The sequence below is a fragment of the Staurois parvus genome, unplaced genomic scaffold (assembly GCF_062004578.1).
Source record: "Staurois parvus isolate SC_StPar_1 unplaced genomic scaffold, SC_StPar_1.0 ptg000064l, whole genome shotgun sequence".
NCBI classification, from domain to species: Eukaryota; Metazoa; Chordata; class Amphibia; order Anura; family Ranidae; genus Staurois; species Staurois parvus.
The window spans coordinates 7,915,656-7,931,666 of NW_028317860.1; the positions used below are offsets into that span (position 1 = coordinate 7,915,656).

The 16,011-nt window shown below is 38.2% G+C and overlaps 1 protein-coding gene across 5 annotated transcripts in view; it reads right to left on the reverse strand.

The window, feature by feature from the left end:
- Positions 1-16,011, reverse strand: part of ENOX1 (ecto-NOX disulfide-thiol exchanger 1) — a 745,756-nt gene that overhangs the window by 19,409 nt on the left and 710,336 nt on the right. For all 5 annotated transcript variants that reach the window (XM_089668837.1, XM_089668835.1, XM_089668838.1 and 2 more), the window contains 2 exons: positions 11,532-11,585; positions 2,767-2,869 (listed from right to left, as the gene is read on the reverse strand). In XM_089668837.1, the coding sequence (XP_089524963.1) occupies positions 2,767-2,869; positions 11,532-11,585 (157 nt within the window). The remainder of the gene's footprint in view (positions 1-2,766; positions 2,870-11,531; positions 11,586-16,011) is intronic.

The following is a 16,011-nucleotide window of genomic DNA, read 5'->3' on the forward strand; positions in this document are numbered from 1 at the left end:
GTTTTTTCCCCTAGAGAAAATATTTTATATAGATGTGTCACGAAACACATTGACTTGAAGTTTCCCAATAATTACACTGTTCATAGTCATAAAAACTATTTAATTCCCATTACCGCTAAATGGTACTGTAAAAAAGGTATGGTTTACCCTTGATGCTGTTGCTTAGTTTTCAGTGAAATAAACCAACCAGAAGATTAAAAAATGTTAGTAACAGAGAGCATGTACATGTAAACAATTATTTACATCAAACTATAACAATGATTAAAAGCAAGATACCAGCCAGAAAGCCAAATACACAATTAGAATATATAGAGGCCAATGCTTAAATATGCAAGGCCTTCCATGAAAAAGATGTCATCTAGATGGAAGCATATGCTGCTCTAAAACCTGGATATATCTTTTGGCATTGATGGTGCCTTTCCAAGCTGTCCATTTGATATGCACTCATGCACCCCATGCCTTCAGAGATGCAAGCTTTTGAACTGAGCACTGATGACAAGCCAGAAGGTCCCTCTCCTCTTTAGTCTGGAGGATGCAGCACCCATGGTTGTCACAAAGAATGCCAATTTTTGATTTGTCTGATCACAGAACAGTTTTTCATTTTGCAACAGACCATTTTAAATGAGCTTTGACTCAAGAAGATGGTGGTGTTTCTGGATCATGTTCAGATATGGATTCTTCTTTGCATGATAGAGCTTTACCTTGCAATTTTGGATGGCATGGCAACTGTATTCACGGACAGTAAATTTTGTAAATATTCCTGAGCCCATGTAGTGATGTCCATTACAGAATCATGCCATTTTTAATACAGTGCCATCTGAGCAATGAAGATGGTGAGCATCCAGTATTGCTTTATGAATTAGTTCCTTGTGCACAGTGATTTCTCCAGATTCTCTTAATGATTATATTGATATTGATTATATTGTGTACTGTAGATGCAGTCTTTGCAATTCTATGTTGAGGAACAACAAAAATTGTTTGGCAATTTTTAGACCCAACTTTTCAAAGACTGGTGAACCTCTGTTTATCTTTTACTAAGATGCCCTTTTTATACCCAATCATGTTACTAACCTGCTGTCAATTAACCTAATTAGTTGCAAAATGTTTTCCCAGCTTTTCCTTTTTAGCACCACTTGTTTGCACAGCTTTTTCTTGCCCTGTCCAAACTCTGAGATGTGTTGCTGCCATCAATTTCAAAATTACCTTTTCTTATTTTTTAAATGGTACATTTTCTAAGTTTAAACATGTGATATATTTATTTTCCATTGGGAATAAAATATGGGTTTATGAGAGTTGCAAAACATTGCAATCTGTTTTTATTTAGATTTTACACAGCGTCCCAGCTTTATTGGAATTGGGTTGTAGAATTACCGGACTATATGATGCCAATACAATATTCAGTGGGCTCTTGGAGTCAAATCCTCTGGTGGGCCTATTGTCCTGCAGTTCAATGTTGTCATAGGTGGAGTGCTATGCTACTTCAGCAGAGGTGAGCGGTTCATCCTTGTTAAATCCTATGACCACAGTGTTAAAGTGTACTACTTAAAGCAAGGTTCACATCTGTGCAGATTGTGCAATTTCACAGTGTGTTTCTGAACAATAGGAAAGTAATGACTTTGATGCAACTTTGGATGGGTCCAACTTGGAGGTGACTTTGATGCTACTTGAGTGCCAGAGAGTGTAAAGTTGCATCAAAGTCGCACCACATGAAGAGAACTGTCATACTTTCCTATTGGGAAAAAAAACATAAAATGCATCAAAAATGCAACGGATTTTGTGGGTGGTTTCATTGAAGTCTTTTGCACAAAAAACACAAACTGCTGCAGGAAAAAGTCCCTTACCCTTTCAAAAAAATGCACAGACTCAAAATGCTCAGATGTGAACTAGATCCACAGGAAATCATGTTAAATGGACTATAATGCATTTCTGCAAACTGGAAAACGCACTGAAATTCCTGACCCATAATAAAATGGTCAAGTTCTAAGTTATAGTTATTATTTGGTGCGCACTGTTCCAAAAATTGTGCAGATATGAACATGTCCTTACAGAATAGCCCTCTAGAACCCAAGAAAAACATTTCTCCAGATTACTTATGAATTAAAGTGTATGTTCCCCTATATATTAAGTTTTTTTTCCTGTGTGTGTCTGACAGTCACCTTTCTTCCTTGTTCTAAGCTGATCACACAAAGCACAGAAGTTCATCTATTCTTGTGTGGTCAGTTTTCATGCTTTGGCTGGCCATTCAGATGTACAGGACACTGTGCAGACACACAGCATGCCTTCAATTGGGTAGTTCAGCCACCATGTCCTCTGACCAATCACAGCCTGTCTCTGTGGAACACCCCCCCCTCCCAATCACAGCCGGCCTCTGACACACACCTCCTCCTAATAATAGCCTGCATTTTAAACATACCCCCTGCTCAAGCACAGCCTCCATCTTACCTCAGGCTGAACAGAAACAGAATACAGGCACACTATGTGCCTGCGCAGTGTCCTGTAACCCTGCCCCCCCATGATCAGGAAGAAGAGATGCAGGGTCACATGGCAGAAATTTTAAATCTTGTAAAAAAGGTAAGAAAGATAATTTATGAAACAAAGCAAAAGCAGTTATAGTGCCTGCATAGTTACAACTGTATTAAAAAGTTTCTATAAAGTATGCTCACAACTACTTTGAGTGTACATACAATTTGGGACCAATAACAAAAGCAAAAACTTCAATAAATCTGTGCGATGACAGATTTTTGTGCTTTTGGCTCCCTGGCTTACCTATAAGCAAAGCTTCTTTCTCTGATTTAAGCGTTTGCCTTTGTTTTTCTGCATCCTTTTCTTTATCGTGGTTGAACACAGCAACACTGACAGTGCCGTTCTCCTGCAAATGTACAAAAAAAAAAGACATAATTTGGTTATTTGTGAATATTGCGCAGTTAATCATCAGTTTGCAATGTTATTTTTTTTAAGACATAAAAACATTTGCTTGATTATGTGCATTTGTTCTACATCTGGAAACAAAACAATGGTAACAAAGTCTCCATTCCATGTTGCAGAGTCTAAATCTTGAGATGGTGTACATAATGCTTGGTCTTTGCAGCCACCTTTCATGCTGCTGTGTATTGGCACTGAGTGTTTTGCTACTTTAATTAAACTGAAATAGGTGCCTCATAAACATAAGGGAGATTTATGCTTGAGGAAAATGAAAGGAAATGTAATTGAAATTTAAAAAATGCATTTCTGTACTGGAAGAATTTCTCCTCATTAAATTAATAATAGCACATCACACTGAATGTGAAAATGCAAAATTTATGCAAATAAGACATTTGTTTTAGAATACATAGGACAGTGTCTTATACACAATACAATGTGAATAAGAGGCAGCTAGATACAAGGCTTTGCTTCTCCACAATTTGTAGTGCTATAACATGGAATTAAAGTAGATTCAATTCAGATTTTTCCATTTGATTTAGACACTGTGATTAAAGTACATCAGGGGAGATTTACTGGAGCACTCAGACTCTGGTGCAGCTCTGAATAATAACCAATCAGCTTCTAACTTCAGCTTGTTCTAATACAGAAAGCTGTGGCAATAAAACCTGGAAGTTGATATATGATCCTATGCACAGCTGCACCAAATTTTGCACTCTCCAGTTTTAGTAAATGACCCCCATTGCCTAATTGATTTAGACCAGTTGTTCTCAACCTATGGAACCTCAGGACCCACATCTGCCCTTGGTCATTAAGTTGCGAGCCAAAAATAATTTAATTTTCACAAAACAACTTGTGCAGTATTCTACAATGTACATACTTTTACATAATAAAACCCTTTAAGACTTTTAAAATAAATAATTATTCAATACATAAGCATACATAAAATAACAAAAATCCACGAACATACCCCAACTTTAAGCAATGTCCCCTCTACTTCACACCAATAGCCCATTAAGCTGAGCAATGCCTCCTCTACCTCTCACTCTCTCAAAAGGCACACTCAGTTAAGAGTATTAATATCTTCAGTGGCTTTTTAAAAAAACAATACAGTTCGCGCAATATTTGTGTGAGGGCTTTCAGCCACCCCCCCCCCTCCATTAAATGCACTCCTTTAATCCCCCCTTCCATGCCCCTCCTTTCGCCTTTTATGCTCTTTCCTTATGCCCCTTTCACACCCTCCTGTAACACCCACCTTGACCCTTTTCATGGTATCCTTCAGTCATCCTCTTTCAGGCACACTTTCAGTCTCCCCCTTCAGTGCTTTCCTGTTTTCTTTCACCCCTTTCAGAATTCACTCTCCGTTACCCAGCCACAACCCAGGAAAAGTACCTAGCGGAGTCTTTCCCTGGTGTTCAGTGGTGCTCTTCTTCCTTCCTGCGTGGCTGGCAGGAAGTGTCATTATATGTCACTTCCTCCCAGCGCAGCTGTGGAGGAAGGAGGAATGAGTGCGAGGGCCGTGCAACCGCTTTGTAAGTGCGCCGTGAGTACCACCTTCATGGGACCAGCTGGCCACAATAATACAAATATTAAGGCCGGCCGCAGTTGCAGTCCTGGCCACCTTAACATTTATATTAGTGTGGCTGGCAGTTTTTAGTAAGCTATGTTGTCAGGGCCCCAGACATTATATTGGGGCATTAGAGAGGCCTGGGGGGTACTTTCCCCGTGGCCCAGTCCACCCCTGGTCACGAACTACTTTTGGGTCACGAGCCACTACTTGAGAAACATAGATTTAGACAATGTGCTTAAAGTATCTTTAGCCAAATATATTTATTTTTTTCTTGCATCTGTTGTATGTTGAAGTGATGGAAATCTCTTCTTGAGCAAATGTCACCAGAACATGTGACCCTTGCAAGATTTACTGTCTTTTCCTGTTTTGGCAACAATTCTAACATTTGTATTTTCCCCCCCTTTCAGTTCTAGTAACAATGGTCAATCAGACAAATAGAGAAGGTAAATGTCTCTAATAGGGACACAGACTGCAATATAACATGACAGGGGTTCTATCTAATCAATCTATCCAAAACAAAAGTCTATCCATCAAACTATTCAAAACTAAAAAGAAAGAAGTTTTGTCTTTACATAACACTTTGTCGTTGCAAATTAGTCCTCATGCACACTGGATGTTTTTGGCTTTTGACGTTTTTTCTACAGACAGTAAACCCCCCCAGCATGTTGTCCTACGTGTCCATGCACACATACATTGTACTCAACTTTTTTTGGCAGGGACGTTTTTTTGGCTGGAAAAAAACTCCAGGACTGGTGGGTTTCTAGAGGAGTTTTTTTAGCTGTAAAAATGCAGCAAAACATGGTAAATCATGACAAATGAGCATTTTTTTTACTTTTTTTGAAGAAAAAAAAAATTATTTTGGCAAAAAAAATACACGAAAAAATTAGACAAAAAGCCACTAAACACGAATACAAAAAATACTAAAAAACACCAAAAACGCACGGTTTTAACACAGCTAACATTACCAGCGTTATTAAAACGCACAGTGTGCATGAAGCCTTATTTTGATGCAGTACAAAGTAAAATTCTAAACAAAAACTTAAATTAAAAATGTAATCAACCCAGAGAGCTTTATCCCAAATATTTGCTTCAAAAAAACTGTACGAGGTTTTATCTTTCACCAATCTATTCACCTATCTATTCACCAAAACTATTAGCTGTGGGTTTAGATATGCATTCATTTTCCAGTCTCCAGCAGTTCTGAACATTGTCATATCTGTATTATATGGTCTTTCATTTTTTGCATATTTTTCTTTATAAAATATATTTAGATCGCAGCATATTATAGCAGAAGACTGCATCTGTTGCTCTATTTCTTGTGTATACACCCTCGGTTATTCAGTGTCTATTTGTATTCTAGCAGGAATTTGACACAGAGAAGAGATAAGAAGAGGTTAGTAGGGCACTGAAATGAACAGCTTAGAAAAAGCATTTGAATATTATTTAGCACCCAGAAGCCTTTTCTATGAAGTAATAAAATACTTGGTCTCAGCTGTGTTCCTTCTCTCTATAAAATGGAGTCACGGTTGAATATTAATAAAATTGGTTTAACAGCAGTAATATTTATTGTAAAATATATGAATTTGTGCATTGGATATTCCTGACAATCTATAGCCATTGTCCAAAAGCCAATTTTCACAATTCTTCTACTGCAAAATAGAACAACAACTTAAACAAAAAAAAATGGGAGAAGCAAAGGCAACCTAAAGTATGAATGGTAGAATCATGCAATTTGCAGTGTATGTGCCCTGCTGGCTAAGCATTAATGCATTCTCTGCATGCCGTTTCATAATGCATTGCGCACAGGACTGTGATGTAATGAGGGATGTTACTCAGCGTACATTTACTGAAGTTTCAGATACTAATATTCCATCTCATAGATTTATGTTAGGGTACTGAAAACAGACATATAGGTGCTTTCATACAGGACTGTCTGGTTTATATCTTTGGCATAGAACATAGGAGATGGTAAATACAATATGTGCTGCTATACACAAGCACAAATAACAAGGACAAGACCCAATGGGTACAAGTCCTGCAAGGTAAGCACTGTAGAGTGGTCCGACATCAATAAGGAATTTTCAAATGTATGAAATGCGGTGATGGATCAGGGCCATTGGTGCCAGTATACGACACGGGAAGTGAAGTAACCGATTATGATGATGATGACATGGAACAGAGGCAGGAAGAACAGCTGTGCACACAGATGCAGCATACCGCAGGCTCCCTTTGAGCCCTGCATTGATTGAAAACTTGACCAGGTGGTGTAATGTCCGCCACTGCATGATTTAATTATAGCTCTCATTTTCCTTAGAATATTCTTTTTTTTCTTTTATGGTTGACTGATGACATGTAATGAGATGTTTTGAACCTTAAAAAGACATGTCAGTTAAATTGAATGATATGATTTGTCATTGCACACTTGTTTTTTTTAAAGTGTAACTAAAGCCATGTTGAATAAGAAAATATTCTCTCATTTTAATTGATTTCTCTACTTTTTTCAGATCAGTGTTTCTTTCACTTAAAGAAAAAGAAAAAAAGCCGTGTCAGTGACCTGTAGGTGAGGTCACTCCCTCGGTCAGGTGATGCTACTTGTATCACTAATTAGTGGGTTGTGCACATTATGACACCTATTATACAGGCCACTTGTATGTTGCACACAATAAACAATGTGCAATATTCACATTTTAAAACAAACGTGGTAGGTATTAAAGAATACTGAGATATAGCTGTAACAGAATCCACACTAGGACCTTGATCTAAATTCCATTCCTATAAAAGGCACTATCCACACGGAATTTGTATGCTCTCCCTGTGTTGGTTCCCTCTGGGTGTTTCAGAATCAAAACACACTCTGAAATGACATTGCACATTTATTTGACAATCTGCAGGAGGTAAAATTAAATTTCAAGCTATATCTTAAAAAGGATTGTGGGAAAAAAAATCTGCTTTCATATGCAACGGCAAGTGTGCATAGCAATGGTTTCCTTAGTTATTTAGATAATGATGTGATAAAGGATTTTGGTCAATTTTTGCAAAAACATGCAAAGGGACAAAACTGTAATTACATGTGTTATGTGTAGGACAACAACAGAATCCATCAAGTCCAAAGAATTCTAATCTGTAACATGTACACCATTCCTACCTCCCTACAATTCCCTTATGTCTGATATATATGACAAACAGCAATTCATGAGCCTTATCTCTTCCTGTGCAAGGTTACTTTTAATTGCTTAGAGCTGTTCATTGTACTTATTTACATAAAGCCGCCTGTCTTCGATTCAATTAGAAAATTACCACATTTTTCTCATTATGTACATGAATTACTGCAACCTAGCTGGAGGTGGGATGATCATTTGCACATGGCACAGTAAACGCTCTGCAGTTACACACAAAGATACATGTTAACTAGTAACTGGTGTTTGATGTAGCTGCAAGGCTTGTACTTTGTATAGCTATCTCATGTACAGTGAAGATTTTTTTTGAAGTACAATGATGTCTAGCAGTGCATACAGCTCATGTTAGTGACAAAATGTGAGAATCTTGTAGCTCATTTTTAACTCCGCCTATTGCTTAATACTCTCTGAGTTCTCAAGATTACTGTTCGAAGCCCTAAGGCTTTGGAGTCTGACTTGAAAACCCAATGCTGTCAAGTCTTTCCTGGATCTCAGACCACAGATCAATGTGGTGGATTAGGCACTGAATTATCTGACATCTGGTTAGTTCCTCTGTGCCGTGATTACTGATTTGCAGTCTTCCATTGCCCATATTCTCTACACAGCCATTCCCAATGCAGCCATTCACATCTGCAGGCAAATAGGTCTATTCTGCATAATTATTTCTGGATGTCCCCAGATTGCAATTTGTCTGACATTCTGCCTTAACGTCATCATATGTAATATTTAATTGAGCACACTTTTTTTTATTTCTGAAAAAGTAATTGACATGTCTAAAATTGAATGCCCTTATTTTAACAATAGGCTCAATTCTCTACTATAATGTACCAGAACAATCATTATTTTCAGCAGTGAGAACCTTGAAGAGCTGAAACTAACAAACACATGGTTAAAAAAAAAAAAATTGTTACTGCAAATGACATGTGCATTATAGTTTAGTGGACTGAACACATTGTCTTGGGTTATTCTAAGGGATTTGTTTACAAATTCTAATCCAATTTATCCCATGGGCTTTCTCTAAGTGATTAGCAGTATATTTAAGGAGACCTATGACTTATGAACTTTCTTCCCTGGTTGTATTGGTATGCAGTGTGGCACGAGGGCAGCCCCCATAACTATATCAGTGCTTCCTGAATAACAATAATGGCTATTAATGTGATCTACTGACTTAATTACGCCTTTAAAATGACCTGCTTTAATTATTAAGGGTCCCACACATTCAAAATAATCTCCTTTGGATATTACTTTGCGGGATACATCATTCATAATTAATTTTGTAAACCAGCTGGATGACATTGCTGCTTTATACAATGTGCTTTTTGTTTTCGATTTGAGAAATCTATCTCTCTATCTCTCTATCACAGTTCATTCAAAAGAATCAACACACAAAATCAACTATTTGAAATCACACAAAGTCAGCCTGTGCTTTGCCCATGTACGCACTTTAACCACTTGACGCCCAGTGACGTGCCCATATGTCACGGGAGTTTTAGTGGTTATACTGGTATGATGAAATCATCCCAGTATTGTTTTTAGAGCTGGCGGAGGACTTTTTTGTAAAGCAATCCTATTGGCTAAATAGCTGCTGGATTGCTTTTACAAGTGACTTCCTGGGCTGACCATAGAGCTGACTGGACACTGGAACAGCCCCAGTCATTTCTATGGTCTAAGAAACTGGAAGAGATGAGAATTTCGTCACTTCCAGTTTTGCTGTTTGTAAACAATCCATGGCTTGAAAAAAGCATTGGATCATACTGATCTTGGTTTGACCCAAATATGCCTAATAGACCTCAGTAAAGAGTACCTGTCACTTCCCATGCTATCACAAGGGATGTTGTTCCAATTGTTATAATACCCAATTGCTTACCAAACAATTGGGTATTAAATTATCTTTTTGTACATTAAAATTCAATAAAGTGTATTTTTTCCAAAAAAACTCCTGCGTTTGCAAAACCACTGGACAAATACTGCGTGACATAAAAAATATTAGCACCCACCATTATATTCTCTAGGGCTTCTGATTTAAAAAAATATATATAGTATTTTTAAGTAATTTTCTAGCAAAAAAATACAGATTTTTACATGTAAACAAAAAGTGTCAGAAAAGGCTGACTCTGACAGCACATTATATTTCACATATGCTCCAACTTTACATTGACCTTATACGCAGCAATGTAATGGCAATATGGCTACCACCCAGGGCAGCTCAGAAATTATTTTCAGTCACCTAAACTGTGAAGATGACAGGTTTCTGGGAAAGCAACATAAGGAAAGGCCAATTTTAAAACTACACTTTTCTTTTTTTTTATAGTGTTTGATTTTAATCATGAAAGGCCATTTGTGGGCTAACCAGGTAGGTGGCTTGTCAGAAGTAAACTGCTATGCCCTTGTCAATATATGACAGAAAGGTGAGTGATCAACCACTTCTGGCATGTGTAAAGCATTGCATGTACTGTTTGTACTGCCTTTATCAGTCAACATTATACAAATAATCAATCTTGCAAACATTTTCATAACATTTGTTCTATAATAGGCAAACTTAGTGAAGGCATAAATGAAATATTCTATCTGCCAGCAGCTCCTCTGTGATCAGAGCCACACAATGGCTCCCTACAGGCAACAATACAGTATCAGAGTCTTTTACTGCATTAGCCACTGATCAAATCAGAAGTTTGGAATTTGAGTGCTGTTTATAAATGAACTGAAATTTTTAAAGATGCACATTTTTGAACTATATTAGGTCTCCTAGGTCTCCCTTCAAATATAATGTGTTTTGAAAGCTTGCATCTTTGAAAACGGTTAGCCCCAGTTATTGATACATCATATTGTATTTAATAATGCAAGCAGTGTTAGCAACAGCATTTTACTTGCTATCAGCCTTTTTCAGTCCCTGTATAGTAGTCCTTAAACTGGGAGAAGGAGAAGCAGTACAATGGGCCTAACAGCTGAGCTGCAGTGCTCATATGCTAAAAAGGAGCATGCTGAAGAGGAGAAATTACAGAATGAGAGGGAGCTGAGCTAACAGTCATGGTGCTTCTCTTTTCAGTGTCCAGGTATATTCTGGGGAGAGACAAACCTAAAGTGCTACTTATTTGTAACTGCAGCAAAGAAAAAGAAGGTTTCTTGCCCAACCAGGGCTGTGCTGACTGCAGGGCTGTGTAAATCTCAGGACTGGATGGAGAAACATACATTTTTTGTAGGTAAATCAGCTCCCATATACAGTATGCATTTCCCTCTGTATGGAATTCAGTTTAAGTCAACTAATAGAGGTAGGATTGATAAATGATCTAGGATACAAACTGTTGCCAGTAAATGATAAAAACTGTGTATACAGTCAGAAGAGAATCTCGACCCACCTAAACATTTTGCCTAAACCTGATACTACGACCAACAAGCCAATTAAATGTATCAAAATAAATTATAGCTCAAATATGAGTTAAGCTCCCAGAACACAGTACCCCTCTGTGTTGTTTCTCAAATCCTCCACTGATTAATGCTACTTATAACCATGTAATTAATAAACGGAAAACTCGGAAATGAATAGAAAACTAATAATTGCTTTTCAGTATAATGGATATTTTTGTACTGAGTTTATTCCAGCTTTTATGCAGACACAGTTCATCTTTTTTCTGTGACAAATCACAAAGCAATGGCTGATTTATTTCCCTGTGTTTCATAAACAGTGTCGACTCAGTGTGTATGATGAGCAGTCCTTGCAAACAGCAAACAATGCATAGAATTACAGTGTCATAGGGACTTCATAAAGAATTAAAATGTCAACGAGTGAGACGTATTACAGTGAGGAAAACAATGATGCTAGGTGCTGACTGCTTGCAATGTGTTTGGCTTCATGTTGTCATACTTACTTTACAGAGGTAGTCATGGCTATTGGAATCTGCAACCTCTTTGGCATTCTTAAGCTGAAAAATATTGGAAATATCTCATGTTACTATAAAATGAAAATATGTATTTACATTGAATAAGCTAAACCTGAACATTAAACAACTGTTAAGACAATATAAAGATATTTAGACAACCTCTAAGTCTGCTGCTTTAGGAAACACTTGCAGGCTTATTCAATACAGCATTACAAAGAGCAATGATGATGCACACAGGCTGTAACCTGAGCAACTCATAAGGTATCACTGTGTACTGAAGTCTGATCAGTGATAGATAAATGTGTTTTCTCTGCAACTGGTTACTGTACTTTGCTCGCAAATATTTGATGTGCTTGCATAAATCATCTGAAGCACAGTGGCTAAATGGTTAGCACTTCTGCCTGGCAGTACTAGGGTCGTTGGTTCGAATCCCAGCCACGCCTGGAGTTTGCATCGTCTACCTGTGCCTGCGTGGGTTTCCTCCGGGTACTCCGGTTTCCTCCCACTCTCCAAAAGACATGCTGGTAGGTTAATTGGATCCTGTCTAAATTGGCCCTAATATGTGTATGTATGGATGTAAGTTAGGGACTTTAGATTGTATGCCCCTTGAGGGTTAGGGACTGATGTGAATGTACAATATATATATATATATATATATATATATATATATATATATGTAAAGCGCTGCATAAATTGACGGCGCTATATAAGTACCTGAAATAATAATAAATAAATCAAGTTAATGTAACAAACCCAAACAAACAATAATCAGAAGACCTTTTGATTGGGGTAAATATTATACAGGATTTATATAGCGCCAATAGTTTGCTAAGTGCATTACAAAATAAAGGGGATAAATAATATCAAATGAAAGAAAACATAATAACAGATGCTCCTCTTATTACAGTTGTTTTACATAGGGTATAGGTATCGTCAATATCCTCACCAAGCAGGTGGTTTTCTTTGGCAACAAAAGGAAATCCAAGACATTGCAAGTAAGTTCAAAGAGTCAAATGATCGTGTTCAAAATTAAAAAGTTCATATATGTTCAAAAAGAGACATCCATGTGACCTATATTTCACAAAATCCTGTCATCAAGAGAAACATGGAGGCTGACCTCTCCTCTTGAAATAGTTGTGTGGCTGCCATGCTGACTCTCTTGCTTCTGTTCAGCCCAGAGCCATCACATGGAGCGAGTAGCATGCACATTCATACCTGCAAATACCCAGTATTTCTATTGGATACCAGTGATGAACATGCCAAAAGGGAGCCAAGAAAAGATAGGTGTATGCAGCTGGAGGGGCAACGAGTTAAAGCAAGCCTGTTGCATTACCATGTATAAGCAATGCACAGATTCACTCAAATTAGTAAATAAATGTAGAAGGAAGAAATTAGGGGAGGTACACACTGTACTTCATTCTTCCCATCAGCAATTTTTTTGGTTATATAACCAATGTAAATCTTATAGCATAAGCATAAACAGAGCATGAAATGAAAAAATAGGTTAAAAAAAATGCTGATTTCTTCAGTAAAAAACCTACATGTGAAAATGCTCAGTCATTCTGGAGATAACAGGAGGTGAACTTAATTAAAATGGAAACTTTTTCAGTAAAAGTCAAGCCTCTTCTTTCTCTCTCTTACTGTTCCATTATTTTTGAGTGGTGGATTCACTGACCAATAGAGAGGGTTGGAAGGTAGAAGGGGGTGGGGCAAAGCTTGACTTTATAGAACTCAGTGACTACATTCTTTTGACATGCAGTCACTAAAAGCAACCTCTGTCTATGTATTTCTTTCCAAAATATGCTTAGTATTATTCAGCAAAATTACAGAGCTGCACACCACTTCCAAAGAGTAAAATCAACTTTACTGCTCAGTGCAAGCACAGACACCCTAATCAGGATCCTCCCTCTAACGTGATTGTCTCCTTTTGGGGCCTAATCATGGTGACGAAACAAACAGGACAGAGGATCCTGGGTGGAGTGTCAGTGCTTGTGTTGAACAATAAAGTTGATTTCCCCTCATGTTTTGCATTGTATTGGTATTGTTCTGTCACATGTTCTGTCCCCCTTTGTAATGTACAGCGCTGAGCGAACTATTGGCGCTTTATAAATACTGTATAATAATAATTTTACTCTTTGCACAGCACCAGAATTTTGCTGAATTGCATGTAGGGGGAATGGACCACAGAGGAGTGAGCACCCATGAGCTGGAGTTGAAGACTGCAGAGGTCTTAGGTGCAGCTTTATCTTTTGTGAGTAAGATGTGCTCAATATGAATTGCACACTTTTCCGAACTTTAAGTCCCACTCTAGTTATGCATGCTTTTATATAGGTTGCCTGTTACCATGGCAATATATCAAAGAGAGATCGTGGAAGTGTGACAGGTTCAATTATCATTTAGCAACCTAAATCATCATTGTGATACCAACTTCTTCCCCAAAGTGACCTTTTTACAGCAGTCAAATGCAAATGAAAAGAGAAAAAATACACCGGTGAGCTTTACGTGGAACAAATGAGCTAGGCTTAATCAGTACATGAAGTAGGATATATGATCAACATTTGATATATCCTAAAACGTTTAATAACAAACAGACAAAACCACTAGGGCATTGCCAATCTTTCACTTCCATGTATGTACAAAATGTTCTCCAGCACTAAAAGGTGCTCTTTCAACTGGTCACTCTTGGTTTAGCAAACAACAACCAAAATTACTGACTAGTGTTTGGTTTTACTCTGTAGCCTGAATGTGTAATAGTTCATACACTATATTGCCAAAAGTATTGGGACACCCCTCCAAATCATTGGATTCAGGTGTTCCAATCACCTCCATGGCCACATGTGTATAAAATCAAGCACCTAGGCATGCAGACTGCTTCTATAATCATTTGTGAAAGAATGGGTTGCTCTCAGGAACTCAGTGAATTCAAGCGTGGTGCCATGATAGGTTGCCACTTGTGCAATAAGTCCATCCGTGAAATTTCCTTGCCACTAAATATTCCACAGTCAACTGTTAGTGGTATTATAACAAAGTGGAAGCAACTGGAAACAGCAGCTACACACCCATGAAGTGGTAAGCCATGTAAAATGACAGAGCAGGGTCAGTGCATGCTGAAGCGCACAGTGCCCAAAAGTCGCCAACTGTCTGCAGAGCCAATAGCTAAAGACCTCCAAACTTCGAGTGGCCTTCAGACTAGCATGACAACAGGTGCATAAAGAGCTTTATGGAATGGGTTTCCATGGCCAAGGAGCTGTATCCAAGGCTTACATCACCAAGTGCAATGCAAACCGTCAGATGGAGTGATGTAAAGCACGCTGTCACTGGACTCTAGAGCAGTGGAGACGTGTTTTCTGGAGTGACGAATCACCCTTCTCTGTCTGGCAATCTGACGGGTGAGTCTGAGTTTGGCGATTACCAGGAACTCTTAAGGCACCGGCATACCAAGACATTTTGGACAATTTCATTGCACCCAATTTTGTGGAAACAGTTTGGGGATGGCCCTTTCCTGTTCCAACATGACTGAGCCCCAGTGCACAAAGCAAGGTCCACAAAGACATGGATGAGCGAGTGTGGGGTGGAGGAACTTGACTGGCCTGCACAGAGTCCTGACCTCAACCCAACAGAACACCTTTGACATGAATTAGAGCAGACACTGCGAGCCAGGACTTCTCGTCCGACATCAGTGCCTCATGTCACAAATACTCTTCTGGAAGAATGGTCAAACATTCCCATAGACACACTGCTAAACCTTGTGGACAGCTTTCCCAGAAGAGTTGAAGCTGTTATAGCTGCAAAGGGTGCAACTCAATAGCTGCAACTCAATATTGTACCCTACGGACTAAGACTGGGAAGCCATTAAAGTTCATGTGCGTGTAATGGCATGTGTCCCAATACTTTTGGCAATATAGTGTATCTTTCAATGGCAAATAAAACTGAGTATGAATACAGGATCATAATCTTGCCTAATACCACGTGCATAGCATGTGCACAAGTTAAAAAAAATCCCATCCTTTAAGATCTGGATAGAGCAGGAGTAAAACCCCTGCCAGGTAATTTCTTTATTTTGCTGTATTATACTATTGGGGAAATTTCCTTTCACTTCCTGTCTAAGAGATTAAACAGATATTTAGTGGAAACCTTTGAAAGTAAAGGGAATTGACATCATAATTATCCTTGGAAATTGTGTTTCCATTAGAATATTTCCTCATCTTTTTTTCTAGGACTAAGGCCCTTTTCACACGGCATTCCGTCTAGATCCAATTGTCATTTTTCAGACAGATCCAGACTGAACCACAATCTACAGTATGTCTATGGGTGGGCGGATGTAAATGGATGATCATCCGTTTACATCCTCCACCTATACCCATGTCTGCTCAGGCACTTTTTGCTTTGTTTTTTTTAAACTGAACAGCCAATATCCAGATCCATTGAAATGGAATGGATGTAAATGCATGCAATCCATTCTGTTTAT